The following is a 14148-nucleotide window of genomic DNA, read 5'->3' on the forward strand; positions in this document are numbered from 1 at the left end:
TTTTTCAAAGAAAAAAAATTCAAATTTGGCTTGAGTACTTGACTTAGATCTAGAGCCAACATCAGTTTTGAAAGGACTATTGCGTTCTTGAAAGAACTATCAAGTTATGGAATTTCCGAATGTAAAGCATTATTGATTCAATTAATGTTCATGAAAAATTTTCACATCGTCTTCAAAGTTTAGATTTAAAGGTCAGCCAATAGAATTTATAGTTGCATTTGGTTAATTGAAAATTTGTCTCAGCTTTACTTATATTATAACCCTAACCCTATCTACTATAGATTACATCTAGTCTCTAGATTCTAGATCTAGAAGTAGAGGTAGACGGGATCTTACGAGTTCTAAATGAGAAGTCTAGGTCTAGTGTTAGATCTAGATGTCCATATAAGGAAAATACCAATAAATAATCACATAAGTATGCATTGCCCGCTGGCCGAATTGGCGACATTGTTTGTTCAAGCAGCTGACGGTGTCAAAATCATATGTTAGATTCCCGGTTTGAACCAAATATTTTTTTATATTTTTTTTTTAATTTTTATTATATTTTAAATCGTGTCATGGAGGTATTGTATTTTTTTTTAATGTATTTTCTAATGTTTTTCTTGTTGCACTTTTATGTACTAAACATAATAAACATTATTTGGTGCTACGGAAATGAGAAATTTTATTGCCATTCACTTTCACTAGTTAGATCTTTCAATAGAACGTCCTTGACATTGTCTATTTTGCTTTTTTTTTTTCTTTTTCAAAATCTCTAAAAAAAATTTTTTTTCTTTTCTCATGTTTTTCTGTTTCCATTGTATCATTCCCAACTTCTCCATATCGCTTTATGTTGTGTCCTGTCTTTATGTCCCCACTTCTCCATATCGCTTTATGTTGTGTCCTGTCTTTATATCCCCACTTCTCCATATCGCTTTCCCCAGATGTCCTGTCTTTATGTCCTCTCTTCCAGTTTTCTTTTACTTCAAGAATGTCAACCGGAGCTTACAAATCAAAATGCATACAAAGAGAAGATAACCCATTTAACTCTGATTAACTCTCGCAAGGAAAGTGGCGTGAGAGACTTGTATAGTTTCGGCCAGTAGGAATGAAAAGTCAAAAAATGAAAATTTCCAATGAATACGAAAAAATGAAACATAAAACCTTTCGTTTTATTTACAAAAAACAATACTAATACAATGTAATTACAATTTCTTTAATCCTAGAAAAAAGAATTCCTATGCTAAAAATTGGAGACACATTCATCAAATTGAAAGCGTCTAATACAAGAAAAAGTATTTGCTATTCATAGAAGCTGCCTACACTTCGTAAGCAGAAGTCGATAACTCCGCAATGACGACGAACAGATGTAGATCTACTAAAGTCTTATATTTTGAGACAACATTGAAATAAACATATTTTTAGCAGGTATGTGTCATAAACCAGAAACTAGATTTTTTTTTAAAGATAACAATAATGACTAGATCTAGTTTTTGGTAAGGGGGGATAGCCAATGAGATATTGGCTTGATTGTCCCATACTTACGGATCTATTTTAATCCTGCGTAAGGTTTCCGTTGTTCAAGTTTAAAAAGTCAAACATTCTTTTATAGAGGCATTCTAGGATCTATTACGTATATACTTTTATTCTGGCATTTTGGGATTCGTTTTTCTTACAGATATTCTGGGAAGCATCCTCGAATACAATCAAGAATTATTTTTGTTTCAATACAAATTGTGAGAAACTGCAAGAGTCGAAATAATAGCTAGACGATCTATGGAAATATATATGAAACTTATTTTTCTTTAAAAAAAAAGGGGGGGGGGGCTTACCTAAGGAAGAACTCTACATTTACAACTTTATATCTCAATTATGTAGAGTTTTCTCAAATTATTAGTTAATTATCAATATACAATTGACTAATTTCAATTGATTCATGTTTTGTTATTTACAATGAATAATTGTGTAAAGATTCAACTTGATCCGAAAATAGGTGTGAGAGAAATAACTTGAACAATTATCACGTGTACAATTATCTAAGGGGAGAAAAACGCACATATTTAGTCATATTACTTAATACTCAGGAATTAATTTCCCTTTTGGTATCGTACAAAATAATTAATTACCAGTAATTAATTTACTAATTGGTTAACTCTTTTTTTATGGATTCTTGTTTTGTTACGTACAATAAGCAAGTGAGTAAAGATTCAACTTGATCCGAGAATGGGTGTGGAAGAAATAACGTGTTCAAAATAGGTACCAGAAAGACAAAAAGACAGAGGGATATAAGATTTGTAAATAGTATATTAAAATACACGACAATCCTTTGTTTACCAGTACATTAAATAATGTTTACTCTTGAAACAAAATAACCAATTAGCCAAAATAAATACTAGCATTCTGAGGAATCGAACTTTTAGGAACATTGGAAGACGTACTGAACTTACCGTGAGTCATCCAGTCGTTCTTTGCTATGGAGACAATCAGAAAAATCAGCGCCAACATGCTCACCACTAGTCCCAGGTATCTCGCGCGAACAAACATGGTATGCTCCCAGAACTCCTGGAGCGCATGCCACTGCTCCGCGGTCAATTTGACCTCTGTCTTCATGCGGAACTTGTTCTTCCGGCTCTTCTCGATGACCCTCATGACGTGCACCTGCTGCTGCTTGTGCCGCCGGAGTTCATTCAGATCATCCTCGGAGAGATACCTGGCCTCCAGGTCGGGATGGACGAACTTCAGCCCTTCCTGTCGAGCCTTTTTGATCGGCGTAGACACTCGAACTACATCGTTGTCGATCGTTTCGGACCTCTCCATCTTCTCCAGCCGCCTCCGGTAGCTGGCCCGGCGGTCCCTTGACCACTTCGTCCAGGCGGATTCGGTGGTCACGCCGAGAAACTTGGGGCCGGAGCTCTTGTTGGAGGTGTAGCTGCGGATGGAGCTTTTACTGCCGCGGCGTTCCCATTCATTGTGAAGGGCATCTATGTTGTACCCCGGCAGTTCAGGGGAGGCGATCAACTGAACTGTGGGGATAGGTCCCATAGGAGTAGTTGGCACCTGGAATTTCGTGTAGTGGGCACTTCTGGTGTTCGGGGCAGGAAAATCCGGCCCAATAACGTTCGGCACGCCCCGCGCTCCTTCGGCGCCAGGCCTCAGCCCAGACGTGTGCACGTTGTTCCCGTTGATGTTGTTCTGGGGTAACACGAATTGACCCCGCGCCTCTCGTCTTAGAGACGGCGACGAGTACCCTCCATCAAGCACGAGAGGGTATCCCCTGTAACCGGAGCCTCCGCCGCCACCTCCAGTTCCGTTAACACCTCTGCTGGCTTGGTGAAAGAAAAGATCGTAATCCATGCTGCTTTTCTCTTCCTCGTCCACGTCCGATTTTACTATTTCGGCGTCGTAGACTGAAAACTGCTCTTCGTTATCCGAAACACGACGTGCGCCATGCTCTGTACGCTTGACTCTGCTCTCGTTATCCGAAAATTTTAGCTGCTCCGTTTTCGAAAGGACGATCTCATCAGGGGTTCTTCGGAAACGATCGGGTCTTTCGATGAAATCACTCTCCGAAACACGTCGAGCTGAGCGCAATGCTGAACTTGTAGAATCGGAAATCTTCGGCTCAGACCTTACCTTATCGTTTTTCGCTCTGTTCTGCCCTTGAGAATTCGACCTGGTTGATTTGAGTTGGACGTCTTTTTGAGGCACAACAGAACCTTCCCGTTTCTCTGTTGAATCTCTGTGAGAGTAGCGCCTCGTTTCGTCAGCTGGCTTTGATTTCTCCGTGAATCTTACAGTAGCGTCTGATTTACATTCTTTTTGTTCACTCTTCACTTCTTTGAGTTCTCGCTTCTCAGTCGTCTGCTCGTTCCTCTGTCTTTCATATGGGACCCTGGAGTCTACGCGCCGCAGTTTCGAGCTGTGTATCCGTTGTTCCTCGGTGACCTTTGTGCGCGTCTGGGATCTATCCTCCCCAGGTTTAATATCACCGACACCTTTACTGTTTGTGAATGTATCCTGACCGCTTTCGGAAATGGCTGAAGACCGATTTCGCCTTGAAGTGATCTCCACGCTCACCTGGCTGGTAGGTTCTAGAACAGGCTTGGTGACTTGCTCTTTACTCGGTTTTCTTGCATCGACGAAAACGCTCTCGTCCTCCGAGTTAAGTTTCGAGTCTTGGGACTGACTTTTGAGTCTCACCGTGTCGCAACTTTTTCTAGAACCACTGGACTCGTGGTGCTCGTCAGAGTTAGTCCTGGAGCTACTGGACTGAGATCTGGACTGCTCCCTACTTCTGCTTCTTTTCTCACGTTCTCTGGCGTTTAATTCGGCTGCGAGTTTTTCTCTACTCACCCCTTCGACACCGCTGACATTTAAATTGTGTTGAACGCTTTCCCTGCTGCTGGTTCGCTCGGCGCTGGTTCTCACGTTGATCAGACCACCTTCTTTCTGGTTTGTTTTCGAGCTGGCCCGTGTAGTCGTGAGCGTGTCTACAGCGTCACGATTGTTTGATCTACGAACAGCTGGTGCACTTGCAGTGTTATCCTTACTGGCTAACCGGCTGTTTGACCGAACAGCTGTCGCACCTGACGTATGGTCTTTACTGTGAGACCGGGTGCTCACACTTGGGGGAGAGGGGCCGGTGGTCCCATCTTTGCTATTCGAACGAGTGCGGCCGACGACAACAAAAGCCCTTTCAGCCTTGGCGCCGGACGAGCTCTGTCGCTGATACTCCCTATCCGCTTCTGTAATGCTACTCTCCCGACTTCCGCCGGACGAATGTAATCGCCTTCTGACGTCACACTCGGGATAACTACTTCCGGCTGACGACGATCTTTCCCTAGAAGAAAAAGATCTGTCTTGCAGCTCTATAATTTCTCCGCTCTTTTTCCTGTCACTTAAATCAGGACGACGGTTGGGCTGTGTGTCTACAACACTAGAACCGCTGCCCGATTTTCTTTGATCAGACCCTGTACGGTGAATTTGTTTCCGACGAGAATCTTGTTCATCTTTAGCCTGTTGGGGAGTCAAGCTCCTTCCACCAGTTTCTCTATAGTGACGAGAGGAATTTCCTTGATCGTTAGTTGATTGTCCATAAGAGTGTAACCTCTTTGAGCGTTCATGGTCCCTAATAACATGCCCTATCGGCTCCGGCCGTTGGCTGGACTTTGAAAAAGTCACGTACTTGGGTCCAGGAAGATGATGTGACGTTTGATGAAGATGAGGTTGCTGGCGAGCACCTCCGCTCGGATGACCATCTTTATCTACGTATTCGTAGTCAGCAGTGGGCCTGACCAGACTCCCGGGGCTGCTGCCCCCGCCGCCCCGCTTTGTGGATCTCTCCCACGGTTTGCCGCTTCCTTCTCTCTCCTTCTCATCCCCGGCGAAACTGTGAACGCTCTCCTGGCTTGAAAACCCGGAAGTGACCGTTTCTCCTAGACCGCTGGTCTCGGTGGAGCTCTGAGCGTGAAGACGGTTCAGACTGGGAGCTCTCTCCAAGCTGGTCAGGCCGTGCGACGCGTCGGGACTAAGAAAGTTCGCCGAGTTACGTGCGTGTGTGACGCTAACATGACCGCCGTCTTGGGACTTTCCCCTCCTCAGCCGCTCCCCGACATCCTCCCTGACCTTCCTTGACATCTCTCACGCACACTCAAAGTATTATTTGGTCATTCACTCAGGCAGAAATATGTTTTTCCTGGCCTTCTCCTTATGTCTCCCCTCCTCTCGTGACTCTTTATTTTATCAACATTTTATTTGAGAGTGGGGGGGATGGTCTTTTGGCTTGTACGCTACTTTGTACATTCTAAGGTGTACACTATACATGTCTCTATTTTCTTCTCTTGCTCTATGTTTTATTCATCCAATGCTCAAAGCGAGAACAAGAATGCACCGGGGGAGGGGGAGAGGGGGAAGTAAGGGGAGAGGGAAAAAAAGGTAGAGGGGAGATAATTCTGGCAAAACAAGAGAGAGTGGGAGGGGAGAGAGTTGTTGCCGCTCATTCACCAGTGAGATCACCCAAACACTACTCACCAATGTGAAGCGTAAAAATAGATCCGCTTAGTAGCAAGCACACAGCCTGTGGGCTGACTGAATTGCCAATACCCGAACATGTCAAATATCCTTATATAAACAAAGCATTTCTGCCTAGCCTCAGTGTACTGCGTTTCAAGAATGATAACGCAACATTAAGCCATAAGGTGGGTCCATACGTACGTTGATTAAGCCATAAGGTGGGTCCATACGTACGTTTGAAGGACGTGAGTTACGATGAAGCGTTCTCACTACGTCTTAATAGAGTTTGTATTTGTGGTTGAAAAATTCATAGACGATTCAAGGAAGATGACTTCATGACCTCTTGGCAAGAGCGACAACTTCATGGAAAAATGCATGTGTCCTATATGATCGTGGACAAAAATATATTTTTCAATCACTGTTCCTACCAATTGATTGATGTGTTGTCTGTATATATCGAAAAGTTGACCAACTTGAAAGAGCTTTGAGAAAACTTCCGAAATATTAATAGTTGAAGAAAAGAAATGCTCAGGCTTGCTGTCAGGATTGAAGAGGCCTCATCGATCAGATTTTGGAGCAAGAATTGGCATATCATGTCACCCATACCTTGAGGCCAGCGACTGAATCGCCAAACGTGACCGATGGCAGTACTAAGTCTTCAGCAGAGTTACGTCATCGCTGATGTCAAAGTGTCGGGGGCAGGGCGCGAGAGATAGGGAGGGCGCAGCACAAGAAAGTCGGGCGACCAACGCCGTCGTTATTGTCATTTCTTCATGATCTCTAGCTTCTCAGGACGTTATGAAGCTCATTATCTTTAAACTCTGTGGGGGGGAAAATTTTAAATGTCAATCAAAATCAAAACAAGCAAAATTTGTATAATTACTTTTGGAAAAAAAAAACATATATCTCAATAATGTGGAATGATTTCCCTTTTTCACTATCAAACAAAATAATTACCGCTAATCAATTAATTAATTGGTTAATTTTTTGTTATTGATTCATATTTTGTTAGGTACCGAGAATAATTATGTAAAGTTTCAACCTGATCAGAAATTGAAAAATGGGGGGGAAAAAAGTGTACAAAAATGTGACCAGACACATAGACAGACAGACAGACAGACAGAGCGAGTTGATATAAGCTTTGTCATTTTAAAAAAATAAACCTAAAAACAGACTAGAACAGAATGGTAAAATACAGATAATTATTCACGTTTTGTTTGTTGACCAACTTGTCATCGTGATGTAGCTTCTGAAAGCAATAATTGTATTTCCTAATACTCTTAGCTTGGTCACATGTAAGTGTAGACACACGATGTACATACAACAAGTACAACCACTTTAAGTGTCATACAACAATATCAACTTTATAGAACTCTATATGGTCACCATAAGTCACCTACTTTATTGCTTTTATTACTTTTATTAGTATGACCACTAGAATGTTTCACACAGCAAGATATACACACAACCTTCTAGTATCTGTCATCTGGCTTCAAAATGAAGTCACGCACGCGCGAATCTTTGCCAATGGGGTTGTTCCGTATCTCGGACCTGCTTTAAGCAAAGTCACGTGGTTATGGTAATAACAAATAGAACCTTGGCTATATCTTCTATATGATCAGATGAAGTACTAGATCTAGACCAGGAAAAAAAAAACAAGCTCAAATTTCTAGTAGTAGCTTTCTATAATCAGAGTTGCAACTAAGCGATTCTAGTGCGCGTGGCACGCGTCGCATTTGAAGGAACATAGCAATATTGTTTTTATATCGATTGCTTGGTGGGCTGGGTGGTGCATGGAGCTCCCCATCACACCCATCCTCCCCCCCCCCCCTTTCTCCAAAGCTGTGTGCAGAGGAAACGTTAAATACTGCTTAACGGGGTCCTATAGGTCCTAGACGCGGGAAAGGAAACAAGGGCAGATAATTAATGTTTAATAGCACTCTTTCAGTTTAGTTACCGACAGAGTTATCGATTGCATTTATTACTTTATCCTAATTAACAGTGTTGCAAGGACTTTTTTATGCAAAGAACAATAGTTATTTTTATCCATTAGACTTGGGATTTAAGTTTGTTGTGTAATTTATGTCACTAACTAATCAGGGGGGGGGGGGGGTAAGTTTGTTGTGTAAATTATGTTATGTCACTAACTAATCATGTGGAGGGGGGGGTGATTTTTCCAAAAACTAATTGTTTTTTTTTTGTTATTTATAGTGCCTCCAACTAAAAAAAGAAAGAAAAACTGATGAATGTCATTATATGCTTTTCGCCTATAATTAATGGAAGCAATGGGGGATGCATGTCAATATCATGGTCTCAGGTAGGGATCTATCCTTTCATACTTTGTATGTTTGACATGTTTCAGACGTTCTTTCAGAATTGAAAATTATTACATCCTAGTCCAAACCTTCCACAGGACAGTGGGGGACGGGGGCGGGCAAGGATCAAACCCGGGACCAACGGGACGACACATAACACACGAAGGGAAGCCATACATAGTTCGTTAATATGCATTCTTGAAATAGTCAAAATTATTACAACGTTTAGTATATAGGGGGAAAAATGTTTCTTATACAAAGTTTAGTGTAGGATAAATTATCCGCATAACTTCCAGCGCTGAAACGGCCTCACCAAAAACCACCCGCGCCAAAACGGCTGCGCCAAAATGTTGAGTAGCCCTCATTCAGGTAGCGGCAACTCATTCGTCTTTCTCCCTAGACTAGTTGTTTACAACTAGGAATGTATGAAAATGTGAGTCCTTCGAGCGACTTATTTTGGGAAAGGTGCTTTATTTTTCCCAACCTAAACCTACTATTTAAATGGGTTGGAGAGGTTGGGATATCTTTGAGAGAAGTGCATAGAGGTAAAGGGAGATTATGTAGAGAAAAAAAAATTAGTTTGAGGAAATGTTTTTTTCTAGATGCAGCAGATATCTGTGGTTTAAATCAAAAAGTGTACATTAGTTTAAGGAAATGTTTTTTTCTAGATGCAGCAGCTAGCTTTGGTTTAAATCAAAAAGTGTTCATTAGTTTGTTAAGAATGAAAGAGATGCATGTTGTAACCATTGGTATTCTAATGCAGCAAGCTAGTGTTACCACAAAAGGCTATTGAACCTTTAGCCTGCATTTATAATTAAACAATGACCACCAGCTTTACCATATTTAACACGTAGGTGCCTACAACCTCAATCTACTCAATAAGAGTCAAAACATTTAGAGAGAAATAGTTAAGGGAGGCTATCAGGCTTCAGCTAGCATATGTAAAAATATGAAACTGTTATCGCCCTTGAACTTTGTATTTTTGCGTAGGCCGTGGATAGATAGAATAGAACACTAAAGAGTTGACATTTCTCCGTCACACTGAATGAAATGTCCATTAGCGTAATTGGTAAACATATAACTTATCGTGCTAGATTTATCTGGGTTTTCTTTTTCATTCAATTAGATGTACTTTAGTCTGTAGTGTACTCTTGTGTATCTCATTGGCTAGAGTTAAAAACAACAACAACTGGAATGTCTTTTTATTATTGGCTTAAGACTCTTTAGCACTACTGAATGAATCCCACTGGTCGCTAGACACGTCAGAAGAAGGCCCTCAATGGCAAATATCAAAATGAATGGTGCTGGGCAACTTGTTTGAAGACTATGTTGAATGTTAATGAATCACTTTGCTTGAAAAATTATATTTCAAAAGATAATTAAAAGCAGAAGACAAATCGACATTTCTTTCCAATTGCCTGGAACACCTTACCAGTGTTAAGACAGACCACGCCGCGGGGTAGCAACCATTGCGGGAAGAGGTTCATTGCGTCTGGGTCCACGACCAACAGGGGGGGGGGGGGGGGAGGGGCCCAAACTGGCTCTTAGTAGAAAATAATGGTTGACTGTAAGAATTGAAATGTTTACATTCTTGAAGACTCCAATGCACGTTGGATTATTAATATATAATGAAACGAAATACGTGGCACAAAATGTAACAAATACTACTGTAGCATCAGATGTATTAGAGAAAGGTAACTCTTAAATTGTCCATCACAGTTATTCATATAAATAAAATTTTTCAAAATAATAATAATAATACAATGAATTTGAACGAAGCTCGAGTCTGGCAGTGACAGATAATGAAAATTAATGTATTTCTTTAAATGATCAAATTGACAAAAGAAAGAATTATCGATCTAATTTAATCGTTCTTCCGTATTAACAAGTGTGATGACAAACTTTTCTCCATGCTATATGGAACAGAAACAATTTCCGCCCCGAACTTGTATAGGATTAAACAACGTGACCGCTCAGTATGAATAAGGGCGGGTATTGAAAACATTAATTGCATTCCTCCAGCGATTGGACGACTACGCAAGGAGCTCATGAGCATCTATCCTAGTCTGTACCTCAGAGACTAGTGTGGACAGAAGTTCATTAAGAAAAGTTAATTAACAACAAGAGAAATTAAAATCATACGAAGAAACGTTGGTCATGACCTTCAACTGCAGGAGCTCATCTCAGAATCAGATGACACACCCATCCAGTCAAACATATTACACAACTAACCAGTCAAACATATGACACGACTAACCAGTCAAACATATGACACGACTAACCAGTCAAACATATGACACGACTAACCAGTCAAACATATGACACGACTAACCAGTCAAACAAATGACACGACTAACCAGTCAAACATATGACACGACTAACCAGTCAAACATATGACACGACTAACCAGTCAAACATATGACACGACTAACCAGTCAAACATATGATACGCCCACCCTATTGAAAAGATGACACGCCTTCCAGTCTAACAGATGACACACCTACCCATTTAAACAGAGGACACGCCCATCCAGTCAAACAGATGACATGCCTGCAAGGTTAAACAGATGACACGCCTACCCAGTCAAACAGATGACGTGCCTGCCCAGTTAAACAGATGACACGCCTACCCAGTCAAACAGATGACACGCCTACCCAGTCAAACAGATGACACGCCTACCCAGTCAAACAGATGGCGTGCCTGCCCAGTCAAACAGATGACGTGCCTGCCCAGTTAAACAGATGACACGCCTACCCAGTCAAACAGATGACACGCCTACCCAGTCAAACAGATGACGTGCCTGCCCAGTTAAACAGATGACACGCCTACCCAGTTAAACAGATGACACGCCTACCCAGTCAAACAGATGACGTGCCTGCCCAGTTTAACATATACACGCCTACCCAGTCAAACAGATGACACGACTAACCAGTCAAACAAATGACACGACTAACCAGTCAAACATATGACACGACTAACCAGTCAAACATATGACACGACTAACCAGTCAAACATATGACACGACTAACCAGTCAAACATATGATACGCCCACCCTATTGAAAAGATGACACGCCTTCCAGTCTAACAGATGACACACCTACCCATTTAAACAGAGGACACGCCCATCCAGTCAAACAGATGACATGCCTGCAAGGTTAAACAGATGACACGCCTACCCAGTCAAACAGATGACGTGCCTGCCCAGTTAAACAGATGACACGCCTACCCAGTCAAACAGATGACACGCCTACCCAGTCAAACAGATGACACGCCTACCCAGTCAAACAGATGGCGTGCCTGCCCAGTCAAACAGATGACGTGCCTGCCCAGTTAAACAGATGACACGCCTACCCAGTCAAACAGATGACACGCCTACCCAGTCAAACAGATGACGTGCCTGCCCAGTTAAACAGATGACACGCCTACCCAGTTAAACAGATGACACGCCTACCCAGTCAAACAGATGACGTGCCTGCCCAGTTAAACAGATGACACGCCTACCCAGTCAAACAGATGACAGCCCATGCAGTCAAACAGATGACACGCCTATCCAGTCAAACATATGATACGCCCACCCAATTGAAAAGATGACACGCCTGCCAGTCTAACAGATGACACACCTACCCATTTAAACAGAGGACACGCCCATCCAGTCAAACAGATGACGTGCCTGCCCAGTCAAACAGATGACACGCCCACCCAGTCAAACAAAATTAACTTGTCGACAACTTCCAACCAAGAAGATCATGATGCCACAGCCACACCTGATATAAAAAAAGAACTATGTTCGAAATTTTACTCTCTGGTTGAGCTTAACAAAGAGATTAAAGGCCCCATAGACCTAAGCTGGCCACCAAGAGAGAGATAAACATTTATCTTTTTTGAAGAAATGAAATCCGACAGAGTTACTTTATGACACCAAAAAACTCTTATGAAGTACGGCTCGCTATTGACAACGCTGCTGTAGATGTCCCAGAGGATTCTGGCCAAGGGACTTTTGACATTAGTCCAAGAAACATATCCCGGTAATAGGGGAATACTTGGATAATAATAACGCAGTGAAAGTATTTAACAAATTTAAGACCATATTGCAAACATTTGGAAATAAATTCTCCGACTAAATATATCCACAAAAAGACTGGAAGAAGACTAAACTTAAAGAATAAAACGGTGTCAAGAGAAAAGAACAGAACGCTTATTGGAGAATGCAGGATGTTCAGCTTTGGTCAGAATCCTCATCATCATACCCAAGTTGCGAAACTAATCCTTCAGCCCCTGTCATTGACACATGATCTGGATGCAGAAAAATACGCCTCCGTTGTACAAATACTAAAGACGAGATTCTCGAATCAATCAATTACCTATTATAATGGAATAGACCTATTTTGACTGAGAAGGCGGTGGATTTTAATCGCCCAGATTTACTGTCTATTAAAATAAAAAAATCTGCAGCCACCATTGACATCGCCGTAGCACTATCTCGCAATAGAAGACAAACTGAAAGTGAAAAATAGCCTTACAGATAAAGGGACTATGCGACATAACAATATATTCTGTTGTTATATCAACCGAAAGGAACAGTGAAAACAGACCTCGCAAACAAAAAAATCGAGGCTTTAAACATACCTAAGAATATTCTCGTTGCCTCTCAGAGGGTGGTATTGTTCCCGAAATTCAGAGGTGGACACTGTTAAAGCGGCTGCAACGAATTTCGACCCAGGCAGTGCCAGAGAATGAACATTAGTTCAATTCTCAAATTTTATTATAAATGTCTTCTACTAGATACTTTTTTTTTTGTTTTCTTTGTATTTCGTTGTTTATTTTGGTAGGTATAAACTCTATAAGATACACGTATTGATGTCACGACTAGACAGTAACATTAACCTCCGTATTTCAAAGATGGTGCTGAAAACACAAGCGTTTCAATGGATGGACAAGCACGGACTTGTCTATTATCTAGGATGGCCACTTAAGTCCCAACCGCTAATGATGGAATATTAATAACAAGCCTCGCAAAGATTGGAAGATGTAATCAATGTATTTAGATCTTCGTCGTTGTAACATGAGCTCGAGACCACAATACACTGCCTACTGTGGAATATTAACAACTAATACAAAGAACGAACTGTTTTAATAAGGGCGCCTGAAAAATGTTTGTCTGCGACGTTGATGTCAAACATTCAGTCCTGGCAACTGCGCTCTCGGAAGTCTTCAGCATTTGGATTGAGTTTTCCTGAAACCCATTAGGACAATTTATAGAAGCTCTAAACTTATAACGAAAAATACTAACTGAGAATACGCAGGATGCGTACTTGCAGGCGACTCAGCTAATACCAGGCTGGTCTAGTTAGTTGAACTGTATAATAGGCACTTGTGTATTGTTTCGGTACCTCAGCAGTTATTTTGAGCTCATAAATAAGTTCCCATTCTGTATTCCGGATCACAAGTCCTCCTTCCGGCCACCTGAGATATGTCTTTCCATCTCTCATTTCCCCCTCCCTGAACGTTGACAACCAAACGCTGCCTCTAAGACTAGACTTCAACCCCAAACAGTGTTGTCCACAATCAATAAAGCACGCTGGCACACTCCGAGTTCAACAAAAATCATGTATGGTCTTTCTTAAACTCCCCCCCCCCCACCTTTTTTTTTTCTTTTCTAATCATGTCATCCCTAAATTCTTATTCCTATACAGCGAGTCAAAACACAAAAAGAGGTGAGTAAAAAACAAACATTTGTGACGCAAGAGCTTCTTCCCCCATGAGAAATATTGTTATGGTCGATACTACCCATGAAGGAGTGCTGTGTTGTATGAAGCCTTGTAGCAATAGTAACAGAAATA

General features: G+C 41.5%; 1 protein-coding gene across 2 annotated transcripts in view; it reads right to left on the reverse strand.

Moving 5' to 3' along the window:
* LOC106074453 (uncharacterized) overlaps window positions 1-14148 on the reverse strand; it is a 158283-nt gene that overhangs the window by 97566 nt on the left and 46569 nt on the right. For both annotated transcript variants that reach the window (XM_056007975.1, XM_056007976.1), the window contains one exon: window positions 2427-6812. In XM_056007975.1, the coding sequence (XP_055863950.1) occupies window positions 2427-5616 (3190 nt within the window). In that variant the 5' untranslated portion in view covers window positions 5617-6812. The remainder of the gene's footprint in view (window positions 1-2426; window positions 6813-14148) is intronic.

The sequence above is a fragment of the Biomphalaria glabrata genome, chromosome 13 (genome assembly GCF_947242115.1).
Source record: "Biomphalaria glabrata chromosome 13, xgBioGlab47.1, whole genome shotgun sequence".
In the NCBI taxonomy this organism is placed as follows: Eukaryota; Metazoa; Mollusca; class Gastropoda; family Planorbidae; genus Biomphalaria; species Biomphalaria glabrata.